At 40.8% G+C, this 24,169-nt stretch overlaps 3 protein-coding genes across 25 annotated transcripts; 2 read left to right on the top strand and 1 right to left on the bottom strand.

Annotated features, from left to right (window-relative positions):
• Positions 1 to 282: 282 nt before the first annotated feature.
• On the bottom strand, positions 283 to 4,102 carry hmgn1a (high mobility group nucleosome binding domain 1a). The gene is made up of 6 exons (XM_069708881.1): positions 3,895 to 4,102; positions 2,670 to 2,699; positions 1,567 to 1,596; positions 1,418 to 1,456; positions 1,135 to 1,299; positions 283 to 1,048 (listed from the first exon to the last, which is right to left on the bottom strand). Exons 1-6 carry the CDS (start codon positions 3,907 to 3,909, stop codon positions 956 to 958), a joined length of 372 nt encoding a protein of 123 aa, XP_069564982.1. The 5' UTR covers positions 3,910 to 4,102; the 3' UTR covers positions 283 to 955.
• A 575-nt stretch (positions 4,103 to 4,677) lies between these two features.
• On the top strand, positions 4,678 to 8,143 carry get1 (guided entry of tail-anchored proteins factor 1). 2 transcript variants are annotated; one of them, XM_069708675.1, is made up of 5 exons: positions 4,678 to 4,799; positions 5,314 to 5,479; positions 7,218 to 7,285; positions 7,510 to 7,624; positions 7,870 to 8,143. In XM_069708675.1, exons 1-5 carry the CDS (start codon positions 4,710 to 4,712, stop codon positions 7,941 to 7,943), a joined length of 513 nt encoding a protein of 170 aa, XP_069564776.1. In that variant the 5' UTR covers positions 4,678 to 4,709; the 3' UTR covers positions 7,944 to 8,143. The 2 variants fall into 2 exon arrangements, with proteins under 2 accessions (XP_069564776.1, XP_069564857.1); XM_069708756.1 differs by lacking the exon at positions 4,678 to 4,799 and adding an exon at positions 5,011 to 5,168.
• Positions 8,144 to 10,474: 2,331 nt separating this feature from the next.
• sh3bgr (SH3 domain binding glutamate-rich protein) lies at positions 10,475 to 23,207 on the top strand. Of its 22 annotated transcripts, XM_069706783.1 has the most exons (11): positions 10,475 to 10,638; positions 11,984 to 12,169; positions 12,417 to 12,497; positions 13,238 to 13,312; positions 15,902 to 16,090; positions 16,686 to 16,715; positions 17,995 to 18,018; positions 18,417 to 18,443; positions 20,942 to 20,968; positions 21,527 to 21,582; positions 22,506 to 23,207. In XM_069706783.1, the coding sequence occupies exons 1-10, from the start codon at positions 10,594 to 10,596 to the stop codon at positions 21,542 to 21,544; spliced, it is 702 nt and encodes a 233-aa protein (XP_069562884.1). In that variant the 5' UTR covers positions 10,475 to 10,593; the 3' UTR covers positions 21,545 to 21,582; positions 22,506 to 23,207. The 22 variants fall into 22 exon arrangements, with proteins under 22 accessions (XP_069562884.1, XP_069563134.1, XP_069562965.1 ...); XM_069707033.1 differs by lacking the exon at positions 17,995 to 18,018 and having other exon boundaries at positions 10,476 to 10,638; positions 16,689 to 16,715; XM_069706864.1 differs by lacking the exon at positions 17,995 to 18,018 and having other exon boundaries at positions 10,476 to 10,638.
• Positions 23,208 to 24,169: the final 962 nt, after the last annotated feature.

Here is a 24,169-nt window from a genome sequence, read left to right as displayed (position 1 = left end):
TGATCACAGTAAATCTCTATAGGGTGGAAAGCAAGAGCCCAGAAGCTTATTTTTGTACAGGCTGCCCCTAATAAAAAAATGTTAATGCCCCATCTTCAACCATATTTAACCAACCTCATCTCTTGGGCATTTTTAGTCCAAGTATTTTCTGCCTGTTATCATCTAGTTCTCACTGAAATGGTTAAAAAATAGCAGCATAATCCACTTCAGGTATTCAGTCCTTTTAAATCAATCACTGAATGCAGTATGGAATACAGCACAACCCAATGAACAACAAACACATAAAAGAAATTCCCACTTTAATTGGCATTTTATACCATCCATAACAAAGAAAGCATTTTTTTTATAAAGGAAACTGTACATTGGCAGAGAAATCCCCAAACCATACAGATATCCTAAAAGGATAAAACATGACAAGTTTGACTAACTGTAATGTGTTTTTAACATAGCCGAGAACATGGATCAATTTAACTGTCCTCAAATGTACCATAACATCAAAATCAACCCAACCACTTCTACTGAGAATGATGACAGTAAACGTGAGCAAGAGCATAAAAAAAACAACTGTCAAAACTTTCAAATCATTCCATTATCTATCAAACACAGTATTACAATGCGTTTTCCAAAAACAGTACAGGTTATAAAATCCCTCAAGATGCCTTGGGAATGTCTCAGGTAAACTCCCTCCTCCTTCATTCCTGATAAAGGCATGGTTGCATGTCATGCAGAAAACTACAATCTAAAGACAAAAAAAAGACCACAAGAACACAACGACAGAAACTTTCCCTTCACAGAAGCCTTGAAACTCAATGGAAGTTGTAGTATTTTAAAAAAAATGCAATCACATCCCTAAAAACATTGCTGTCTTAAGAAAATAGTAGATAAAAATATTCTCTGCATTTTACAACAACGGAGGTACAGGGAGCATTGGCAAGTGAGTTCTGGGCTTTCACTACTACTCTGCCTCTTTATCGTCGTCAGCCTTGTCGTCGTCGTCGTCATCGTCGTCCTCCTTCTCCTCTGCCTCATCATCTGCTGCAGCGGCGGGCTGGAGGATGGCGAAAACACACTTTATCATTCTGGTCTCAGTGCAAAATTTCATGTGGCATTCACAAAGAGGCAAACTTGTAGTACCTCCTCAGCTTTGTCTTCCCCATTCTCTGCAGGAACCTCTTCCTTCTCTACCTCGGGTTCCTCCTTCTTCTTCTTCTCTTCAGCCTTGGCCTTTGCTGGTGCCTTTGCTGGCGCCTTTGCTGGCTCCTTTGCTGGCTCCTTCGCCTTCTTGTTCTTGGGAGGTGCCTGACAGGGCAACAACAAACCAAGCAGTGTGAAATGCAGTCAGATTTGTGCAAAGGAAAAATAAAACCGCGTATTTTAAATGGATACAGTGCTCAAGATCTTTTTTTGTTGTTTTTACCTTTGTCTTTTCTGGCTGTGGTTTGGGCTGTGGATCCCTCTGTAATACACACACATGCCATACAATTATACCACATTTCACCAACACTAAAATGCATAGTAATTGTAGAATACACAGTCAGGGTATTTTCTGGACTTTGTAGAACTTACATCTGACAACCTTTGAGATTTTCTCCTTGGCTGAAGAAGAACAAAGAAATAAGATGTTAGTTCAGAGAATACAGGAAGTTCAAGTTCAAGAAGAGTCAACAAAACACTTCTAATAACATTTATAATGAAACAAATGTTACTCAATGTGGTGTGGTACTATGAGCACAAAAGGGAAGTAAGTGCTTCGACACCTCCATACATGCCTGATTGTTACATTAACAAGTACACAAGCTGCCATTAAGTGCTTTATTTGTGTGATGTCGTATCTTGTCCTGAATGTGAAATAGTTTTTGGCTTTAAACAACCAATATGGGACATTAATGAAAACAAATATAATATTGAAACCAGTTATTTATCATCAGAAATATCAAACTTGTTCTTCTTTTGAGAGCTAAAACTCAAATACCTGGTCAGTTTTGTGAAAAAAAAACAAAAAAAAAAAACATTCTTGACAGAGGAAATAAACTAAATTATGTTATTTGGAAACTATCTTAATGAAACTAGGACTACATTTATATCACCTTTTCACACTCAGTAGGGAAAAGCTTATGCTACATAATTAAACTTTATTTATACATTTTACTTGCCTTTTGGGGGCAAAGGTGCAGCATTGCATTGTGGGATTTTTTTGTTGCAATGTTAATGCACTTAATTAAATTTCCCTACTGTGGGATTAATAAAGTCTAAATCTAACCAACATTTATTGTTGCTTGTTGAGAAATTGAAAAGGGCATCATATGTACTAGATTTTAAATGACGTATCAGGGCACTTGAATTAAAAGTGAAGCAGGTAAATATAGTTTAATGTATCAAACTGCGCCCCCTAGAGGTAGTGCAGCTCCTCAAACTCATCAGACTCGATGAAAACCTGGACATTAAAAAAAAAAAATCAACTCATTGACATAGTAGCATCCCAAGAACTTCCGTTTCTCACTTGTAGGATTAAAACTCTGGATGCACTAAACTATGGCAGAGCCATCTAGCTTGAATCAAGACCCTCTCTTTGTTGTGACAGAAAGTAGAACAAAATGTCCATTTTGTTGTCAGTCAGGACATCAACACAAGTTTTGGTCAGTTTGGATTTCAAGACTTGAGATACAAACCTCTGCACTTGTATCTGCATCAGTGGTGGACTGTGAAGTAGAGAGAGAGAGAGAGAGAGCGAAAGAAATTAATAAACTGGGATCAACAACCATTCACGAGTGAGCTAAAGTGGGCGTGTAATGCAAAGAGGGGGATGGGCACCTCTCCTACCCCTTAAATCACAAAGCATTTATGCAATCTGTACGTGGGGAGGGGTCCCTCTATACATTGAACATACAAAAAGACCCGCCGCGTTTCGGAACCGACTGAAATCATTTCACAACGTTTCACTTTATTGTTCTTCTTATTCTTCTTATTATTCCCACAAAGCACCGTGGTGCATCATTCATGAAACACACATATCTCCAGCAAGCGTGGCGCGACTTTAAGAAGAAGGAAGTGGGGTCGCGCCACCTCCAACGTGCGCGCCCATACATCGTGACTAAACCCGAGGATTAGTCCACACAAACTTACGCAACCTAATCGCAGGAGCTTCGGCTGGCGTTAAAACGACCAGATGTGTCGCTGTCTTTTCGAGCAGCTGCCATTGGCGATCCCGAAGAAAAGACTTGTACACCTCAAGAGTGACGAGCAGCAGCTCTCCAGCGCGCACAGCCCACAGAGGTCAAAATCTCGACAGCGCGGGGCTGCAAATTCAATAAAACAAACCCACATTAACCCGAGCGGGACCAGTCACTTTAAATATTAAAAACGTACACAAACCCCCCCCTCTCCCCCTCCCCCCAAGGTTGGGACCAAACATCCAGAGGCGGTTACGAAAGAAATCTTTCGCGAAATGGCAACCTGTACGTCGCCTTGCGGTTACACCCCTTTGTTTGATCTCAAGCACACGGAGAAAACTAATTATTATTAAACACGGTCGGATATACATGTATATATTTTAGAGGCTGAACCACCGAGGCGGGCGGATCAGACGGGGGCCGTGCAATTCGCAAACTTGTTCGACGGAAAGGCACGCTGCCCCTGGACTAAGTAAAAAGGCGCCACTTCCCTGTATCAACAGAGCAGACACGACCGACCTGAGCAGCAGCAGCGGAGGGGGACTCCATGTGCACATGGTCTCACTGAAGCAGTCAACTACGACCCAAATCGTGAAAAACGGACGAATTGTAATAAAATTAAATTAAATTAAAAAAAAAAAAAAAAAAACCCAAAGCCTGTGCGTTTAATCAATAGGTAAAATATATGGATCACATTCCTCGTAATGTGCAGATTTGGACTTACTTTTTTTCTTCCCATTGTTGCTGAGGTTTGCACGGCACGGATTGAGAGGAGATAAAAAAAAAAAAAAAAACACAAGCCTTTTCACAGTTTAGGAATGATATGTGGGTCAGCCCGCCCTCAACACCTCAGCCTACACCTCCGGAGCAGTCTGTTAACTTAAACATAAACGTCCGACCAGCACCAGAACTAGCTCAAACCGGATTGGATCCCCCTCTCGGTATATCCTATCCCTTATCCTACCAACCTACCGGAAAGAGTCAACCCCCGCCCCTTGCTTCCAGTGATTGGCTTTGAGGTGGAGGCAGCATATTTTTGAACCATAACATCTTACCTGTGTGGGCAGGACCGCGTGCCAATCAGACAACTCTCACTTTTTTTTTTTTTTTTTTTTTTTTTTAATCACGCGCTATAGTCACAGCAGGGTGTGCGCGAGGCTCGGTGAACGCGTAATAAGCCATTGTTGTTAACCGAGAAGGTAAATGTAATAAACACGGTGCAACAAAACAGCCTTTTAAAACGACGACACGTTGTGATGTTGCATTTCTCCATTCTTACAAAAAAAAAAAAAAAGTGTATTATCATCATTAAAGCCGAAAACACCGTAAAATAAATTAAATTAAATTAAAAAAAAAAAAAGTGCATTGACAACATTTAACCGTCATCTACGGCGCTAAATTAGTTTATTAAGTGTTGCAAGCGAGGGTGTTGACAAACATGGCCTGACGTGTTCACAGCATAACCTGTTTTTGTGTAACTGCACACACACGCGCACGCGCGCGCGCGCACACAGTTTTGCAGCGAGGAGGAGGGGAAACATGGCGGCCGGTTATGCCTGGTTCCTGGTGCTGGGCTCCGTCTTTCTCTGCAACCTCATTAAAACACTCCTGCCCAGCATATCCTCTTTTGTAAGTAAAAGCGGGGTGCTGCTTGCACGGATGAGGGGGCCTAGGGAAAAAAACAACAACAAAAAAAAGGGCTCGCAGAGCTGTATTGTTAAGTGTCAGACGGGGGGGGGGCCGCTGTTTATTAGCTTAGCCTCCTTAAAGCTAACGCAGCCGTGCAGCCGGAGGGTGGGGCTTTTACCCCCACAGCCGGGCGCAGTTACCAAACACGCTTTGGAGGTGGGGAAACATTTTGTGCTCCACTTACTGCTCGACGTCAAGGAGCCCTCTGTAACGCTAAGGGATTATTTAACCAACTTTTCACAGCTTGGCTGCACTGCTAAAGATGGCTTACTGTTATGAGGACCTTTTATACTTTTGTGATATTCACAGGTGATGCCATCTCTTATTGTTCAGCAGAAACACTAAATTAACTGCGTGGCCCAGTTGTCTACGTTGCAGTTAAACCCAGCCCGCCTGTTCGCTCTGTAATAGTCTTATTTTTATTTATTTATTTATTTTTTTCTTCCCTTTACAGCTCTCAAAGATGGTGCAGAAAGATGCTGAGCAGGAGAGCGAGATGAGGGCGGAAATCCACGAGATGAAGAAGGAGCAGTCCTCCATCAGCATGATGGATGAGTTTGCCAGATATGCCAGACTGGAGCGCAAAATCAACAAGACAACAGACAAGCTGAAAACACACGGTGAGATGCAAAAGTAAAATTATGGACATACAGAAGATAGTCAATGAAATACTAATACTTCTGCCGTTTGGCCCCGTTCACACCTGGTATTAAAATGCATCTGGGTGATCCAATCACAAGAGGACAGTCTGAGTACAGGTGTGAATGCAGTCAAGGTGCATTGAGGACACTGAGATTTGTCACATATGGCCACATGGTTTTAGCAGTGTCAGTGTCCTGGGCCACTTTAAAGGAGCACTTACCCTTGTGAACACCTTCTGAATGAGAAATATAAATAATATTCAGTTAAACTGAGCACAACTGATCTGTACAGAAAGTAGGAGATTGAATTGCAAATTGAACTGTTATATAGCAACGGTTCAGTGAATACAAACACTGACATTTTCCAAAGCCTCCTCTGGGTTTATTTTTTTTCTTCTTTTAGTTTACCTTATCTGTAAGCCTGACAGGATTCAGATTGAAAGTTACACAGTAAAGAGTTTTATGTTTTGTGGTTCATGTTTAAAACTTTTGCTGTGTTTTTCAGCTAAAAATAAAAGACCATGCAAAGCCTGAAGCTCATAATTCACTCAAGTAATTTTGCTCGTCTGATTATTTGTCTCTATCAGGAACAACATACATTTTCTGTGACTGTGCCATTGTAATAATATTAAATTATTTACTCACAATAGACTTTGTTAAATGCAATATCTTCGGTTGGGTCCGGAAGGCTATCAGACAAGATCTACATCATTATCATCGTCCATACTCATGTTGAATAAGGCATGTGAAGTTGGGATATGGGATTATTTATATCATGTTTGTTAATGCCAGACATGAACAGGGACTCTGAGAAGCTGCTTACAATGCAGTACAATTTTGATGTTTTACATATAGAAAAATGACCAACTATGACCTCTAAATATAAATCAGCGCCTCTTTAACAGTCCCTGTAGTTTCGCAGATTTCTTTTCTTTTTGAAACACTGGAGAAAATAAATGGCTGTACACCGTAACTTTGCCTGTTAAAGGTATATATTTTGCTCTCCCACCTGTCCATGTCCACTACAGCAGATTCATATATTAAAACCACCAACCGCAGGAAGTGGCTGGAGGTTTTGGATGCTTACCGATCGTTCGCCTGGGGCAGCTGCTGCCTGTTGCTGTCCTTCACCCACTGCCTCAGGATTATCTTGTGAACTAACAGGAAGTGTCTAAATAGATTTAGTCTGCTACAGTACACAGCAGAGCAAAGGCCGTTTCAGGCTGTTTCTGTGCGGATATTTTCTCAAACCTGCACACTGCCAGTTTTAAATCTCCTGTGACCAACCTACACAGCCCGTTTTGTTCTCTGTAGGACTTCAACCAATCATTATTTTCTTTTAGTTTTACTGATTTATGACTACAAAACTGCTGGCTCAATCATTGTACTCATCCATGAGAACTCTGATGTATTGAAGTATTATTATGCGCTGTCCCAAATGAACAAGTCCTATTTTGTTATGTATTTCTTGTATAATGTATTTTTAGATACTGTCTTTCAAAGAGCACACTGTTGTGATTCTCGGCCATGTCACCCTATAACTAGGTGGAACATAATAATTGGGGGAGTGCACAATAAAAGGCACTTCAGATGTTCCAATAAAAAGTAAAGTAAATCTGATTAAAGGCTGAAAGGCACTGGATCAGTTTTAAAGTCGGCGGCATCACCAAGAAAATCAGTGTCGAGTCTAACAGTTCCATGTTTCCTCACTTTGTAGTAAAATCGAGAACCACTCAACAAGCCAAAATGAAGTGGGTTGTGAACATTGTCTTCTACATACTGCAGGTAGGTGGAGATTTTAAGTAGAAGCACAAATTTATTTGGCTGTAGACACCAATGTAAGACCACAGCTATACGAGCACCATTAAATGAAAGCCTGGGCCATACGTCTCATACAAAACCTCCAGTAAATGCTTTTTAAAGTGCTTTATTCTGATTATTTTAGACATCACAAACAAATTAAGTAGCAACTACTCGCTACCTATATATTTCTTTCTGTTGTTTTTCAGGCTGCTGTCATGGTCTCGTTGATATGGAAGTATTACTCTGATCCAGTGACCGTGGTCCCCAATAGATGGATCGCCCCCGTGGAGCGCCTTGTGGCTTTCCCAACAGGAGTGGCAGGTAATCTATCTCTTTCTCATATTTGGTTGAAAACAAGATAATTTATAAACGATACAGGCAGAACAACCCATTTGTAGTCATGGACTACATATAGTAGAAAGTGGGTATACACTGATAATAAAAACATCATTCACTTACGAGATTATTTAGTACTAATCCAAACACAATGCTGAAGCAGTATCAATGACAATATTTCTTAAAACTGTTCTAAAGTTTGCTGACGGAGTTGTTTCCTGTCCTTTCAGGTGGAGTGGGAATCACATGCTGGTTGGTGGTTTGCAACAAAGTTGTTACACTGGGTCTTAATGCCATCAGCTAGAAACTCCAGCTGGGATTTCAGAAACATGGGTTTTCTAATTTATTGCTGAAAATGTTTTTTGATGATGAAAGCTACAGTTGATGCAGTGCATTTTGGCGATCTTAAATTGCAGCAGTAATTTATTATGGTTATTTTTGTCAAGATGTTTTTGGTTTAAGATGATTGTGTCAATGTTTTGATTAAATATGATTTCAAAACAATGGTTTCAAAATGTTGAACATTATTTTTAACATGGAAAAAGCTTGTCTTCATTGTGACTTTGTTAATTGGGAATTATCAAACAAAAGCACACCAGGTAGTTTTGTTGAAGTTAAGCAGTGATGGCTTCAGAAAATACATTGTGAGTGGCTTTTAAGTTAAAAGGAGACATTTATCCTTGTCACTACGGTCAAACATCATCCACTGGTTCAGTCAAACACTTTCTGTCCGGCTGTTCAGCGGGGAGAAGGACTAATTCACCTGTTTCAACCATCTTCTTTTCCCTGCCTAGAAAAAAGAAAACAGTCTCAGGGAGACAATTAGAAATGGCCAAACTGTTCCAGTGGCTTGTTAACTCTGCATCTCGCCATCTCATCTGTTTTGGGAATCTGTGGGAGTAAATGTATTTTTCGAGTTGGATTAGGTAAAACAAGGTGCATACAGTGTCATTCACAATGACCTGATATCCCTTAATACCTGACACTAACCTTGAGACTATAAAAACATTGAAACATAGTTGAATGCCTGCAAAATTAGTCCTCACTTACTGGTAATCACCAAACAGGAATTACAGTACACCATCAAAGATGCAGCAGTCTGATATTCTCACCTGAATTTCTTTGGTTAGCTGATATATATGCATATAGTTGTGCCCAGTGACCATTTTGCAGTTGAATGAGGCTCTGCACAACTCATGATTCTTCATGTCCTAGAAAAGAGAAGTGCCCAAAAAATGAACTAGTTTTATAATTTCTATGTTAAGGATGTCACCGCAAAGCTCTGAAGTATGTGACACTGACCAACAGTGTCATCCACCCCCCTGCTCCATCATACCAGTGTCTTCTTGTCCCTCTCCTGCTCGGCAGTGACCTCAGCCAGCCTCCGGGTGAGCTCATCCCCCTCCAGCAGGTTGTGCAGCAGTTGATGGAGAGTGTTGTGTGTGGTTAGCAACTTGTTTCCTGTGGCCTGCAGCTGTCCTGCAAGGTCACTGCAGATGCTGGTGAAACAGAACAACACCTGAAGGACTCTGGCCACTTAGTTGTGCTTTTTTTTTTTTACAATCTTGAAACACGTTCATGTCCTAGAAATGTTAATGCCGGGAATAATTGGTATTATTAGTGCCGGGAGAGGCATTATGAGAATTAGAGAAAGATGAAGAACATTTTCTGAATGTCCTGTGTACACAATGATTTGGTAATGATACAAATCTGACTGAGCTGAAGAGACACCACTGGGACAGCCAACCAACATGTGAAATGCTGCCCTCTGAGTCTTGGAAGTGCTGCAGTGCCACCATGAGGTGATGTTGGAGCATCTTCAGCAGTCTGTTCTCAGTCCTGGCCTCATCCAGCTGCTGCTGCAGATCTCACAGCTGCCTCTTGAGCTCTCTGATGCAGTTTAAATTGGAAGACTGGATCCTTGGCTTTGAAACCTCCTGGAGCTTCAGGATCTGGTGGTTTGCAGTGTTGTTTATCTTCTGTTTGTGGTCCCATTGAGCTGTTGTACCCAAAGATAAGTCAATTCAGTCATGACAAATTGAATTGTGTCTACAATGTTTACATAACAGTTAATAGATCATTTTAAATAAAATACCCTTTTCTCCTCCAGGTTTCTTCGATCCTTGCCACTGATGATATGTAATCCAGAGTCCTGTTTATAAGCGAGTCAGCTCTGTCTTGTCAGTCACAGGAGGAGTAGACCACCTGGAGGTGTCAGTGCTGCAGCTCACAGTATCACTGTCACTCTTCTTTATGTGACCGAAGTGGCCTGCTGAATCAGGCTCCGCTACCTCACACGAATTATTTATCTGATTTAACAGTTTAGAGAGAGCTTAGGTATTAATGTGAATTTACCTAAGTACAAATAAAGCCAGAGATCCATTTCCTAATTCAAACAATGTTTGTAAAGGTAATCAGTTATCAAACCACCTAAAATGCTTTTCTGATGAGTTATGCTTTCAGTCTAGTTGCACACTGACATATCTTCAGGCTATAATGTAATTAGTAGCCGAAATAATGCCAAATTATTGAACCATCGGTTGCCAGGGAGCTTTTGTAAAGACTGGTTCTTGGTTTTAATGGCTCCTCCGTTTAAAAACCGTAACCTACAGCCCATAGTGCTGGTCAATGCTATTTCTGTCCATATATGCACTCAGCAGGGAGTTGGAGACCAACTTCACTGTCCCCTGCTCCGACAGACAGCTGAAGTGGCCAATCAGTGTTTGTGGTGCTGCACCCCTACGAGCCAACCCACCAATCCCCCACTAATGGAGCCAGGAGACCAAAAATAACCAATGCAGTGTGTGTGTGTGTGTGTGTGTGTGTGTGTGTGTGTGTGTGTGTGTGATCTCACTGCTATGTCTCTGTCCCGGGTGAGCTCTAATAATAGAGGAGGCTGCCTGCTCCTTTAAGAGCCTACTTGTTGCACACTCCACAAAATATATCGTAACAAAATGGTTATCAAAGTCTTCCTCGCCTCTTCATCGGGATCCACAGCGGTAAGCTTTCAGCCCGAGGGCCGGCTTTCTCTTAAGAGTGAACTTTCCTGCTTTGAACTCCTTAAACCGATCGGCGCTGTGACTCACACTGACTCAAGAGCGACAAGCCTCGAAATTAATATCACTTGCCTTTGATTTCGCACAGCCGACCCTGAAGCCTGCTGGAAAGTGTGTGGCTTGATTGATGCGTAGATTTATAGGCTACTTGAGCAGAGCCACTGGTCTTTGTTTAATTGTCTCGCAAGTCGATGTGAGTCATATGCAGAGTTTTCTAGAACAGGGGCTCCCTGAGTTTCCCAAATCACGGACCCCAATATACACCTAGCCTCACTGCTGTCAGGACAGATTCTGGCCCTCCAAAAAGGGCCATTTCATGTATTGTTTGTGATTAGATTCAACTTAAAGTGACTGCCTGCGTAATAGGCGGGGTGATAACTGGTGAGGGGAGGGTGAATTCATCCCGTAGGTCTACTTTTGGCAAAGCTACATAAGCAGTTTGAGTCTGGGCACTGGTGGCATATGGTGGCCCAGTTAGTCAGCAGTGTTGTCTCACTACAGAAAGACGTGGGCTTCATCTGAGTAGACTTGTTTGAATGTTTGTCCCCGTCCCAAGTTTGTCTTCTATGCACAAGTTAGCAGAGGACTGAGTGCAATAGTCAACCTTGAGTCTTAAAATACTGGTCCCACTAATAATTTTACTCTTCATCTCATTTATTAATTTTCCTGTGTATAATGGGCTTGATATATTGAATTATGGTTAAAACTAACAAATATCTTTATTATAACTTATATTAGATGACTATTCTTTTCAAATAATAGGTTAATTGTTATGATTTGACTATAATTTGTCAGAAAATAGCTGGGAAACAAACCATGAACATTTCCCAGATCTTAAAATCACATTTTCATGTTACATTTTCTGTCTAACTAAGAGTCCAAAACACAAAATAATTCCATCTTCAATCAGACAAGCTCACATTATAGAAGCTGGAACAACCAAAATGTGGTATTTGTGCTGATGAATTTGAATTTGAATGAGTATTTGTCTGTTATGACAGTTGCCAATTCATTTTTTTTGTTGATCAGCTAATTGTTTGAGCCCAAATTTCTCTGTCTGAAAGGAGAGGATAAAAATAAAGACAGCAAAGGAAGGGAGCATCATGGAGCTACCAGATGTGAAGCTATGTTGTCATTTAAATTGTGCACACTTACTATGTTGAACACCAGAGTGCTGCTTTTTTTTTTTTTTTTTATCCTTAAAGTTAAATAGAACAGACCTCACTCCACATGCTGTCCAATCAGTGATGTTTTTTGTAAAGCTGCTATTCCTTTGTCTGCCTTCCAGATCAAGAAGAAGCAGCAAGATGTGGTCGGCTTCTTGGAGGCTCTTAAAGTGGACTACACTCAGTTGGACATCGCCTGCAATGAGGAGAACCGCATGTGGATGAGGCAGAATGTCCCAGAGGAGAAGAAGCCCGCCAACGGCATCCCCCTCCCTCCGCAGATTTTTAACGAAGAGGGCTACTGTGGGGTGAGTACAAAGTACATGCATTCGCAGGGAGGGCTCACTATGCTACACACCTGTGTTTATTTACCTGTGGATGGCTCCACATGTCGTTCTACATCTGCAGAAATGCACATGCAGACAAGTGTGGCTAAACTTTGCGCATGGGGTGATTTCCACCGAGAATATTTAGTAATCTCAAATTAAGATTTAACAACAAATATGAAATTTAACAGGAGGCTGTTAAAGACAGTTTTCTCTAATTTTCTTGCAGGACTATGAGACATTCTTTGATGCCAAGGAGGACAACATGGTGTATTCCTTCCTGGGGCTGCCCCCTCCTCCTGGGTCAAAGGTTGGCACTGTTTTCTCTTTTCTACTGTGGAAAACAAACCAGTCTAACTTCTACCCCAATCTCAGGCTGTAAATGTTGATAGTCTTGATTATTTAACTTAGCTAACATATTGTCTTATGGATAATTAAACTCACCTATTCCTGAGGATAGATTTTTGTAATGTAAATTATGTGACATAATGATACACTGTTAATTGAACATTTTGCCAGGTAAGATATTTGTGATGGACAAGTCATTGCAAAATACAACTAATACATACTTAGTTTGACAATAATAATGACATTTTTGTTGTTGTGTCATATTTATAGTCCATGTGGCTAATTAGACAGCAAACACCTATTTCATATCTTATAACGACATGGTTTCAAACCTTAATTCCTACATCAAAATTCATAAATAACTGAAACAGCATATATACTGTATATACTGCTTGTACGCTGTAGCCTACAAGAGAAACCAGGGTAAAAACTTTGTAAACCGCCACCTTTTCTTTCCATGCTTACGAAACAACATCAAATTACATGAAATATTTCAGGGTTCTTTTGAGCTACTTCACCAAAAAAATTCACTGTAATTGTTATATCACCTTGGTCGTGGTGGATGCTGAGTCAAATTCGATGTCTTTACCTTAGACTGAAATGTGATTCACAATTTTCTGGCAGGTGATCCAAACAGTAAATTTCAAGGCCGTGTTTCTGTACGATACGTTTGTGTTAAACCAGATCATTCCCTCAACACAGGAAGTAGAACAAGCGGACAAGGCGCACATTGTGGAGAACGGGAGCCATGCTGAGGGAAACCTCGAAGACTCGATAGTAATGCCGTCGTCACTTTTCCCATTTTCCCTTCATGCTTCGTTTCTCTTCACTTTATCTCACATTATTGTTTCTTTCCTGTTTAACTTAAAAACTTCCCTTCTATCCATATCTGTCCTCATGGCCAGTCTGTCCCAGTCATCACATCCACTAATCTTTGTGTTGCATGAGTGAGAAATTTCAGTTCAAAATAACACAGTGTTTTGAGCTCTTGTTATAACACTGCATCCAATTCTGCCCAAGAGTTGTGAAGCATCATTTACTTCCAATCCTTTCTGCAATGAGCACTTTACAACCAGGTTTGGTTTGAAACGTCAAACTTAATGTTCTTTGTTCATCATTCCAGTTTGGTTCGGTACAAACTTTATATAAAAACATTTTGTGTATTGTATACTTCTTGATTTCGGCAACTTTTCCTCCCAGAAGAAAATAACCACTGCTTCTCCTTCCTTTTACCACAGTGCACTGAGCCCACTTTCTACATTCAACTTTAATCATCTTTGAAGTTAAATTATATTTTTCTAAATTGAGGATATGAGCAAATGTTCTTAAACAGGATTTTCTTCCATTAATGTAATCACACTTCTTTCTTTCTTTTTTCTTTTTTTTTTTTTTTTGTACTTATCTGTTTTCCTGCCTTGAGACTTTAAGTAGCTGAAGAAGATGTAATGGATTTCATTGTGTTTTACGAGAACAAAAGGCTGCTGAACCTTTTATCCTGTAGGGTGCAATACAGAAGTAAATGAAGAAAGTCCAAACGGAGTTGTTTCCAGGAGTATGGTTCCCCTTCTTCTTTTACTGCTTCCAGTGCTACTTGGAAGTGTGTGAACCCTTCAGAATTTTTTTTTTACATTTCTGCATAAATATGACCTTAAACACCATCAGATTTTCACACGTCCTAAAAGTAGATCAAGAGAACCCAATTAAACACACGAGACAAAAATATTATGCTCAGTCATTTATTGATTGAGAAAAATGATCCAAAATTATATTGGTGCTTTTAGTATCTGATGTGCAGATGTCCCTTGTGCAGAAGGAACTGCAACTAAACGCTTCCAGTAACCATTGATCAGTCCTGCATATCAGCTTGTAGGGAATTTAGTTTGTTCCTGCTACAGAGCAGCTTCAGCTCTGCAATGTTGGTTTGGTTTATTCTCATGAACTGCTCGCTTCTGGTCCTTCCACAACATTTCAGTTGGATTAGGGTCAGGACTTTGACGTGACCATTCCAAAACATTAACTTCATTCTTCTTTAACATTTTTTTAGTCGAACGACATCTGTGCTTCAGGTCGTTGTCTTGCTGCATGATCCAGGTTCTCTTGAGGTTCAGTTCACAAACAGATGTCCTGACATTTTCCTTTAGTATTCACAGGAATGATTGAGAATTCATTGCTCCACTAATGATGGCAAGCCGTCCTGGTCCAGATGCAGCAAAACAGACCCAAACTATGATATTACCACCACGTTTCACAGATGGGAGGAGTTTCTTTTGCTGAAAAGCAGTATTTTCCTTTCTCCGAAAATAACGCTTCTTATTTCATCCAAAAAGTTCTACTTTTGTCTCATCCGTCCTGAAATCATTCCTCCAACAGTCTTCTGGCTTGTCCTCTGGATATTTCCCAAACTGCAGACGGGCAGCAATGTTCTTTTTAGAGAGCAGTGTCTTCCTCCTTGTAACACTGCAGTGCACACCTTTGTTGTTCAGTGTTCTCCTCATTGGTGAATTAATGAACATTAGCTGACGTGAGAGAGGCCTTTTAGATCTCAAAGACTTTTACACGCTTTGTTGGTCGACCTCTTCTACTTTTTCTTTTCATTCGTACACAATCCGTCTGACGGCGGATTGGTGCAGTCCAAACTCTTTAGAGATCGTTTTTATACCTTTTCCAGCTGTGAGGAAATCGGACAATGTTTTAGTTCATATTTATGAAGAGATATAGAAAACTCTAAAGGGTTCACAAACTTTCAAGCGTCACTGTTTTTAGGCAATGTGGTTGACTGATTACAAGAATCGTTCAACTTTTGCAAGAATATACTTGTTTGCTATCTGACAAAAGAGTTTGAGAAGCTGTCTCTTTTATGTCTGAACCCTTCATTTGAAGGTACAGTCAGCAGTCTGAGCTTAGACTGGAAACGGGAAGCCTGGCTCTGTTCAAAGGTAGAAAACCTGCCAATCAGTACTTTTAAACTTCAAAATTAACATAGTTTAACCTGGCACAGAACACCAAAACATGATTTTAATGAATTATTTTTAGGCAAAGATTGTTACCTTTCAGCAGAGCTGGCCTCCAGTTTCAATGCTAAGCTAAGCCAGGTTAATTAGCTGCTACTATAACTTGATGTTTGTCGTGCAGATGAGTGAACAATATCAATCTTTTCATCTCAAAAAGGCTATCTTCACTTCAGGGTGCATAATCTTTTTTTCTAGAGAACTGAAATCCCCCCCATCATTCACTGGATGCCTCCCCTAGAAACTAACACCTACACTTTTCTAAACCTCTCCTGCTGATGAGCCGACCAGTGCTGTTTAAATGGTGCCTGAATTTGTTTTCCTTCATTAAGCGTTGTTGTTTTCACCTAACAATAAGGAGGTTCCAGTGGAGGAGCGTAATGGGGATGCACACGAAGAGGCTGCCGATGGGGAGCAGGAAGGTGTGGTGGAGGAGGAGGGGGGAGTAGATGATGAAGCCACGGAAGGAGAAACGGCAGGAGACGAGGCCGCAGCAGAGGAGGAGGGGGAGGCCGTGGAAGAAACAGACGAGGACACAGAAGACACAGTAATTGCCACTTAACTACAATCCAACCTTCTGTCGTCTGGCCTCTTCCTCCATCCCTTGAATGTTTTTAATGTTTTCGTCTTTCCCATCATTCCTGGAATGCTATGTTGTTTTTTCCCCCCTCCACTCAGCATCTTCACTTTCCATTAATGTTTCTTTCATGTTTAAGGTGTGCCTCCTTTTCAAATTCCTGTCATCCTTGTAGTGCATCTCCTCCTCCAGTCTCTCCCTGGATTCAGTCACTTACTAACCACAACGTGCAACATGCCCGTTCATCGTTCTTACAGAATATGTCTCCTCCGGATGTTTTATCTCTATAATTTTTCATTTCTGTTCCTTTTTCCGGGTTTCTTGTCTGTGTTTTCAGAGTGTTGACCCTTTTACCACTCGTCTTAATGATGCAACCTACATTGTACTGCATATTCCTTCACTATTAACTGTCATGGCCGAGGTGTGTCAGTGTTAGGATCCCACAAACGTCCCACTGCCTGATTCAACAAGCCTGATGTGTGGATGCTGTTGTGTCTCAGTTTGGATTTACAGTCTGTACAGTGATCGGGCGACGTCTCTAATGCCGTCTTATATCCTTTGTTAGCAGGCCCAAGCAGAAGAGGAGGAAGAACAGGTGAGTTTCTCAACACTTTTTATTGCTCGCTAAACTAAAAGTTAACACTAAAAGGATCTGTGCTTCACTTTTTTTTCTTTTTAAAAAAAAATCATTTTAAGCAAGCTGTAGTTTACTGCTAGAACTAGTAGTGAGGCATGCCTGCTGTTGTTACATTGTGTGTTTCATTTAACAAATCCCAGCTAATATAAAACACATTTATTACATATTATGGAAAGCATGGAAAATGCATTGTCTGTTCATTAACTCTTCCTTTTCTTAGCAGTCCTTTCTGGTTTAGAGTCACTGCACTGACCAATCCTCGTTGATGTCAATCCATGTCAGCTTTTCATTCATTCTGAATATTTTGTATAAATTATTGGTTACTAATGTGAATTCAGCTAAAAATTAAGATAATGTTTGATATTGCAATGGAAAAAATACTTTGTGTTTGTGGTGGATACCAGCTCTGGATCCACAAATGTCTGGAATAAAAAAAAGAAAAAGAAAGGAGGATTAACAAAAACATATTTTTCAAAGGAAAACTGTAGGAAAGGAAATTTTTGTATTTGACATGAGAAAATAGTTTAAATCAACGAAAACCTGTCAAACTATCTGCTGCTATAAAACACAAATATATCCTCTACCAGCCTCTGTCTGTGTGAAGGACGGTATTTTCTCCTCTCCTTTTGACTGTGAAAAAAATATAAATGCTTAAATCTTTTACTTTTTAATTGTGCATCCCCTGAAAACGGTTGTCTTCAGGTCAGCCCCCGTTTGCCAGACTCTTGTTTTATGATCATCAAATACATTTAACAATCTGACACAACTAATTATTTTCATTCCACCAGAGTTTGGCTCCCGTCTTTGACTGTTATACATTTACATTGTACGTCCTGGGAGTGTGGGTTGTCGTACATCAATTTTAAAAGATATAGGTTGAACGCAGTAATTGACTGACAGTTACACACAGTAACTTATTTCATTTCATTGCATGCTTAGGAACTGACATGTTTTCCTCCATTCATGCTCCAGTCCATCCGTCACCAGACTGATTTCACAAAATTTAGATGCATCAGTGTCAGAGGTCTATCTGCTTTTGTTTCTCATTCTCTCACGCACACACACACACACACACACACACACACACACACACACACACACACACACACACACACACACACACACACACACACACACACACACACACACACACACACACACACACACACACACACAGTATGGCATTTGACCCCTTCTTTGTCCTTTTGTCCATGTCCTCTTGGTTTGCTCCCTCCAGGAGGAAGAGGATTTGCAGTCGGAGGTAACTGTGCTTCGGTGATCGTCTCGTTCTGCGGTTCTTCCATATAGTCATCAGCAGTGTGGGTTTGATGGTGCAGAGATCAGGGAAGGCTGTTGTGGTTGGGTTCGGGTGGTAGGAGGTCTTGGTCTGCTGCTCGCACTCATCTGTATATACTCTTTTAATGTGCTCACTTCAAGACTTCCCCTTTCTCTTCATTACACTCCTCCGACCATTTTGTTTTCATCTCTCTGCTAACATACTATTCCTCATTTCTCCCCAGTTCTGTTGCTGCTTCCTGATAACCTCAACTATCCCCATAGTTTCTATTTCAAATCAGAAGACTTTGCTCTAGCGCATGCCTGTGGTGCTCTTTTGCTCCCCACACAGCCAGCTGACACGCTATCTGTTATTTCTTTTAGGAGGAAGAAGAGCTACGACAGCTTGAGGTAGATTCATGTGATTGTTGAGCTCGTCTTGTCTTTTTTTCCAATCACCTATCCTTTATACTCACTTTATTGCTTCCTTTGCCATCCATCCCCCAGTATATCAACTACGCCTTCAGTTTTCTCTCCCAATAGTTGTTAGAACATCTTGTCTTACAGAGGATATTTCAGAAGGTTCTCGAGTATTTGCAGAGTTTGCTAAACTGTGAGCATAATAGGGACCAATCACATGAGAAGCATTATATCTTTGATAACAAAGTTTAAAGTCAGTGCTAAGTGCAAGATACAACAACAGCAACAACAACACTTTTGGCTCTACAAAAAGGGTTTGCCTGTTACCGCGTGTGCTCTGTCAATGAACTAACATATGGAGTCATGATTAAACTAGGACCTCCAGTGATTGTCATTAGGAAATTACCAAAATTACAATCATTATTATGAAGTAGTGACGGAGTTTAATTAGTAATCTATCACGTTTATATTTCTCCCTTTTGCTACTTAAGTTGTGGAACTAATTTACAGTATGTCTTTACACCCATCTACCACATCCCCATCGGGTATGATTTGGGTGTGATCTCTATGAGCAACACAGACTACTTTGTGGGCCTCTTTTACCCACGGTTTTGGCTGTCAGGGTACATACAGGGAGACTTGCTACTTCGTCAGGCCTTACTCCTGTTTCCCTCTGTGCACATTGAGCCCTGAGGACAGGGTTGCAAGTTTCAGTCAGTCCATGATCACGTCAGCCACTTTTCACACAGCATTGCTTAACTTCTCCAGAGAGTTCAGACTTGACCCAATGCCAAAACAGAATCTGCCTCCTTTACAGTGCAGTACCCTGAAGCCTCAGTTTGTGCATGGTTAAAAAAGAAAAAAGAAAAGTAGAGGCCATAAAACTGTTCCTGTTCGAAGTGCTGTGTGAAAAGGGCCGTACTTCTCCGAGACATTCCAACCTCTGCCTGAGCTTCTGCCGCTTCTGCTTCACTGCTTTGCTTTGCCTTCTTGCCTCTCTTCCTTCCCATCTATTTTGTTGTTGTCCTACCTTTCTTCCAGGAGCAAGATGAACAAGACAGTGAGGTAGTTTTATGTTGTTTGTGACGTCATGTTTTTTTTTTTTTTATAGGCTTTGTAGACTGCCACTGTTCTTCCTCTCTCTTTCTGTTTCTGTGTGCTGCATGAACTTTTACGTAGATTATTTTCGATGGAGATGCCTGATGGTGTGCCGCATGATAGACAATATAATATTTTACTTAAACCTTAAAGGTGGATTTATTGTAGTAACAGAAATACCACTCATAAGAACCAGTATATAGGTCCCCTTTCCTTCTTTTTAATCTTCACAAACTCAATACCACTGATTTCATCTTTCATAGGAAGAAGAAGAGGCTGAAGAGCAAGAGGTATATTTGAATTTGTAGATTCTATGTCCATGTTTTGCATGGCATGAATCATGCTGCAACTGCAATTTTTATGCATGATCTGATTGTAAAACAAAGATTATATGTTCAAGTTTATGCAAACTTTTCTCCTGCCTCTGCCCAAGGCAGCTCTATGTCATGCAGTCCAGTGCACAGTGTAGGAATGTGGCACAGCTTCAGAGATGACATGACAATATTTTTTCGGTGTTGCAGCGAACTTTAAAAAAATATCTACAGAGGCACTTTGTCTGAGTCTGCCAATACTTTTTTTTTTTTTTTTTTTTTTTTTTTTTTAACTTTTTTGGTTTTGATGTCTTAAGAACAGGTGGAAATTTTGGTTGAGAGGGAGCGCACTGACCTGACAGGGTGACATGTCCTTTTCTTTTTGCAAGAAGTCATGGCTTTTGTTTCTTTTTGCCAAGAGCACTCTGAACAAAGGGGATGTGAAGTGGATGTGACAAGTTTTCAAGGAGGACGGATGAGACGGAGCACATCTTTTTATTGTGCAGTCCTCGGAAGAAAAACAAATCACAAAAAATATTCATTTTGCATTAAGTGACCCACCAAATTATAACCTGGGGTCTTATTTGTACAGGATTGTATAGGATTACAGTAATCACTGTCATAAATTGTGTGACTGGATGAAATCAAGTGATTGTGGCACCTAAGTATAGATAATGATGTCAACTCCGTTGTCCCTCGGTGAGAGTGTTGTCTTAAAACTTCTCCAACAGTTCTCAGCCAATGCAGCTTGAGCGATAAGACTTAAACCAGACACATGACGTGTAGTTTTAGATTTTCAAACATCATCTTACAGGGTGCACCGTCTTAAGCACCGCTGTTGTCTCACTTAGGTATAGTATATTCAGAAACCTGTTAGTCATTAGTGTTCTCAGTTTCTCTCGCCCCTGCTGTCACCGCCACCAACCGCACTTCTCTCAGATTACTTCTTCTCCATTTTTAACCCACCCTCACTGCAAACACTAACACGTGAAGTCCTCTCCCCTTCCTGCCATGTATAGCGTGACTTCACACAACCCTGGTTCTTTCTTTGTCTTTTTTCTGCCTCTGTCTTCTTCGAAGGAAGAAGAAGACGTGGAAGAAACACAGGTAGTACTACAGCAGTTTGTCACGTCTGAAATTCTGCCTGTGCCTGACATGCCTGCCAGAAAGTCTTGCTCCAGTCTTGTTCGGAGGGAAGATCTTTGTGGGGCGCAAACACAGACGAGCGTTACATCCCGATAGTCCACTCCTATTAGTTAATGGCCGGTTCTATTGGAAAAGAACAGAGACAAGACAACTGTTTCTGAGAAGAGACGAAAGCTCTTGGCTTTTTAGATCAGCTTTATCAGAGGAATCATTGTTGCTTTTATTTTTGCAACAAACTATGCAGATCTAACTGTAATCTTTCCTCTTTAAATCCAATAATCCCTCTGCAGTCGATCTGACTCGGGGTCACTCAGATTAAAGGTCTGAAAATGATACACAGAACAAATAAAAACTGGTACCATCAGAAACATCTGAAATGTGCTATAATAACTTAGCAAAATCCACACAGTCACTTAAAACACCCAAGTTTTAATACACTGCTCCTGATCTACCATCACCATCTTTAACTGTTCTCTGTGTATTTACTGGCTACCAACACATGATTATTTGTTTTAACAGGAGGAAGAGGCTGACTAGTTAAAGCCAGGCGATGCTGATGACTCTCAACTATCCAGGTAAAACACTTTACTTCTCCACTGCTTGCTCTCAGTGCCTGTGCTTTACCACTGGAGGGCAGTACGACATTATGCTGACTGCTAGAGGAACGAATGGGACTTCTTGGTATTGCTTTTATATTTGGCATTTATGTAACCAGATTAATTAAAAAGATAAACCTTTATTCAGAATTGTGTTTTGCTTTTATGTGCCTCTTCCACCCGGCTATCAAATCAAAGGCGAATGCAAAATAAAACAATTACTCAGACCTGCCAGCTTTACTGTTGGAGCATTGGCATGTATTTACTGCAGTATAACGTCAAAGCCTTTTACATATAAAATGTGTAAATCTTACATATTAACAATGAGATTCTCCTTGTTTAACCTTGGTGTTTGGATGTAGTTAACTTTTGTTCTCCGTTGACCTGAACTTTGAGCTGTTCATACAGCGGAAAAAATATAATGCAGCAGCCTGTTTACAAGGATCTGCCACTACTGGCTCCATCTGCAAACAGCCTCAGTGAGCACACAGAGCGCTGGGAGATCATCTGGAGCCACAGCAAAAACATCTCAAAATGTGCCTTTTTCTATGCTCTGAGGCTGTGGCAGTGATGATGATGATAATGATCGTGATAATAATCCTAATCTTCAAAGCCTGTCTTTTAGTTCTTCTCTGCATGTCAAGCATCTATGACCCACTAGAGGAAGCGCGAGGCTATGAAGGAATGGCGGTCCTGGTCTCCCTCCTCCCTCAGCTGTCTCCCAACCCCTGCGAGCCCCTGTCACGCCTTGTTAGAGGATGCTGCTAAGTGAGCTTCAGATGTGCCTCCGGAGGAGCGGGCACGCTGGGTGGCACAGGCGTAGTGGCGGTGGTGGCCGCCTCAGACACCACAGACAACTAGGAAATGTGTGACCTCTTTTTTTTGTTTGTCTTGTGTCACAGCCTGGAGGAGCCCCCTGGTTCCGTCTCTCCCTGACCCTTGACCCGCTCCGTCCCGTCAGACAGCCCCTCTACCCTCCACCAAGCTGCACTGGATCCTATACTGGAAACTGTTGGTCATGTGCTTGAAAGCGCCATCCAAACTGAAAATCCACATTTGCCCCCCCCCCCCCTTCCCTTTTGACTGCAATGTTGACTTAATTTTTATATTTTGCGTGTAGAGACATACTGTAGTGTAAGCGCGCGGAGTAGCGTAGTGGTGTTGGTTTGTTTGTAATGAGTAGCTTTTGTAAAATGCACAGTTGTTTTGTTAAGCATATTTCTCATGTTTTACTTTTAGAAATTGTAGTTTCCTAACACGAACAAAGAGGCAGTGACCTTTTCAAAACATGCCACCTTGGCATACGTTAACTTTGTGGTTCCTTTCGGATTCAAAGGATCACAGCCGACTCTCGGCTGCTCCGTGCTTTTATTCCAACGCCGTGCCTTACTGACTCCAATCAACTGAATGTTCAAATGCAAACTGAGACAGACTACATGAGAAAGAAATACGCACATACTGCAAGATTGCAAACGACTCCACCGCCACTACAACTATTTCTGCCAATACTGCTGTCTAATCAATGCACTTTGTTGAACGAAGAGTGAAACATGTGGCTAAGACTTGGATGCAATGGAAAATGAAATAAAGTAGACTGGTAAATGGTTTTGTTTTACCTTAAACTCTTTTGTTTGCATATTTATAGATCAATGGATCGTTGTGCACTTTGAGTGTTGTGGGGGCAAACAAGAAATAAAATACCATCCATGTCCCAAGAGGCTCTGGGCGTAGGTGGACAGGAACATACATTATTATTAGATAACATGGTAAATATGGCTATGTACAGCACAGTGCAGTTCTGGGTAAGCATTGTTAAAATGCTGACTATAAGTCGAATACTCTGTTCTCTATACAGGACCATCGCTGAACATGTAACCAAGAGTAAGAGCTGAGGAATTGGCTCTTCGTTATAGAGTCGAGATGCAAACAGATGGAAAATTTTACATGAAGTTGAAAGATGATGTTGGGAAAAACATTTTCAGATTCTTAAGTAACATAAATGTTTGAGCTTTTTTTTTTTTTTTTTTTTTTTTTAAATTTTTTTTAGGTTTACCTTATTACCTTATTTGTAAGGAATCGTAAGCCTCAAAGGTTGGGACCCACTGGTTTAATCAAGGGGAGTACATTATAATTTCTGACCTACTGATAAGTCTCAATGTAAAAATGTGATCTAAAGATCTAATAACAATAGCTGTCAAATAACTGTAGTTGGGTGAAAATAACTTTATTTGCCCGCGACTTGTAGTAGAAGTGTCAAGAGTCAAAGTATCAAGCAGCATAAAATGGAAACCACTCGAGGGAAGTACACGGACCTCAAAAGTGTTCTGAACCACAGAATTGGAGGAAATCTATGTCTTAGTGGAAAAGTGTGTCGACAAAACAATCAACACAAATCAGATGTGTTTCATCCAAACATGTCATTTTATCTGTCAAATATCAAACATCTTCCATGTTTAGCATGGAGATACATCATCTAGTGTGTCCAAATGTATTACTTTGAAGAGGGACGGGGGCCCCTGGGAACTGGGGACTTACTGCATCAGGGACATTGTTTGCACACGTGTTT

This window comes from Brachyistius frenatus, unplaced genomic scaffold, assembly GCF_029030835.1.
Source record: "Brachyistius frenatus isolate BFR_SWC_R1_liver_20210118 unplaced genomic scaffold, ASM2903083v1 Contig_1, whole genome shotgun sequence".
NCBI lineage: Eukaryota > Metazoa > Chordata > Actinopteri > Embiotocidae > Brachyistius > Brachyistius frenatus.
The sequence above is the reverse complement of the archived record's forward strand: the minus strand, read 5'-3'. Positions and strand labels throughout refer to the sequence as shown.